This window comes from Pygoscelis adeliae, unplaced genomic scaffold (genome assembly GCF_000699105.1).
Source record: "Pygoscelis adeliae isolate BGI_AS28 unplaced genomic scaffold, ASM69910v1 Scaffold554, whole genome shotgun sequence".
NCBI classification, from domain to species: domain Eukaryota; kingdom Metazoa; phylum Chordata; class Aves; order Sphenisciformes; family Spheniscidae; genus Pygoscelis; species Pygoscelis adeliae.
The window spans coordinates 494680-496470 of record NW_008824667.1 but is presented as its reverse complement, the minus strand read 5'-3'; the positions used below and the strand labels follow the sequence as shown (position 1 = coordinate 496470).

General features: G+C 60.7%; 1 protein-coding gene across 1 annotated transcript in view; it reads left to right on the top strand.

Annotated features, from left to right (window-relative positions):
- The window catches only part of AMOTL2 (angiomotin like 2), a 6822-nt gene that overhangs the window by 1654 nt on the left and 3377 nt on the right, over positions 1-1791 (top strand). Inside the window, exons 2-4 of the mRNA XM_009322904.1 lie at positions 582-816; positions 1351-1495; positions 1649-1741. Of these exons, the coding sequence (XP_009321179.1) occupies positions 582-816; positions 1351-1495; positions 1649-1741 (473 nt within the window). The remainder of the gene's footprint in view (positions 1-581; positions 817-1350; positions 1496-1648; positions 1742-1791) is intronic.

Genomic DNA, 1791 nt, shown 5'->3' with positions numbered 1-1791 from the left:
GCAGGGCTGGGCCGTGCACAGCCGCCCCACTTGGGGTATTCAAGGCGGCCACGGGATGTCGAGGAACTTGGAGCGGCTGCGTGAGGGGTGGTGGGGCTGGCCCTGCTCCTCCGAATATGGCAAGGACGTATTAATAGTTTGGTGGTGAGAAACTGTGCCAGGAGCCCTCGCTTTGCCCAGAAAACAAGGAAAAGGGGCAGCGCTGCCGGCTTCCAAGGTGCATCCTTTGCCGAGCTGTTGTCCATCTGCAGCATCCCCAGCAATAGAGTGGGCCTGGGGATCTGGGAGCCCATCCTGACCCACCAGCCAGGTCCTGGAGTTGTCAGGTCAAGGCATCCCTGAGAGACGGGGTTTATTTTGTGTTCAAGGGTGCTTGGGTGAGCATGTTTTAGAAAGCAAACGCTTCCCAGCTCTGAAAAGCAGGATAGGCGCTTCCTGCATCCCTCCTCCTTTGGGGTGACCTGGAGGCACCGGCACCTGCTTGGCCCGTGGGTTTGGAGTGGTCAGTGGCATGCTGGAGATGCAGTCGGCTCTCCCGCCCTGCCAAGCCCCTTGACCATCCCTCTCCTCCCTCCCTGCAGGGTGCTGCCCACCCACGTCCCCACCGCTTTCCTGCCGCCGTCGGGTGCCCTCTGCCCAGGCACGCTAGGTTCCGCCAGTGTGGAGGCACTGGTGAGCGTCCAGGCGGTCTCGGCCAGCAGCCGCCTGGCCCGGGCAGACGCAGTCCTGCGGGAGAACGAGAGGCTCCAGCGGGAGAGTGAGAAGCTGCGGCGGGAGCTGGAGAGCTGTGCTGAGAAGGCGAGCCGCATCCAGAAGGTGAGCAAACAGCGGCAGCCCCATGGCCACGGCTTCATGTCCCCCTGCCCGGGGGGATGCTCAACCAGCTGCTGTGAAAATTCACCCCCTTTAGCGTTTTAATCCCTTCTCCCCTCCCTCCGGTGGCTTGTTCCCCTCCAAGCAGCTGTGTTTCGGCAGCGTGGCAGCCGGGATGGGGGAGAAGGAGCCCATTCTCCAGTGACCCCCTCCCTCTGCTTGTCCCCCTCATCCCTGGCCACCACAGAAAGCCCTTTGTGCAGCTGCGTACAAGGGGCGGCTGTTCCCCACCAGCCAGGCTACGGTGAAGCCAAAACCTGCGGAGGGACTCTTCTGCAAGAAGAAAGGCAGAAAAAATTAGTTTTTCCCCCAAGACGTGCACTGGGGGTCAGTCTGGGAGGGGTCCCATGGGTGCGCTGAGCTCCTCTGGCAGCTCTGGTTGGGCTGAGCGACCCGGGTGAGCTTTGGCCAACATCTCCCTTTCCTTTCCTCATTCCACAAATATCTAACCCCAGCCTGTCCCTTCCTCTGCCCCAGCTGGAGAGTGAGATCCAGCGCATCTCAGAGGATTACGAAAACCTTGTCAAGGCATCTTCCAAGCGGGAAGCCTTGGAGAAAGCCATGAGGAACAAGAGAGACGGCGAGATGCGACGGCTCCAGGACTTTAACCGAGACCTCAAAGGTGAGGGACCCTCCGTGTCCCCATCCCCGTGGGCCCTCTCTGTCCCCCGGCTTTTCCCTCTGGGTGTTTCCACGGGAAGCCAGTCTTCTCCCACTTCCCCCGGCTGAAATCTTGTATTTAAATCTTAATTGGGTTTAATTGCCTTTGGACCAGAGCGGTTGGAATCGGCGAACAAGCAGCTGGCCAGCAAGACCCAGGAAAGCCAGGAGAGCAACCAGGGCAGCGTGGCCAAACTCCTGGCACAGAGTAAGTCTCCGGGGATGCCCCTCCTCACCCGGCTCCCCATGGCATCTGTG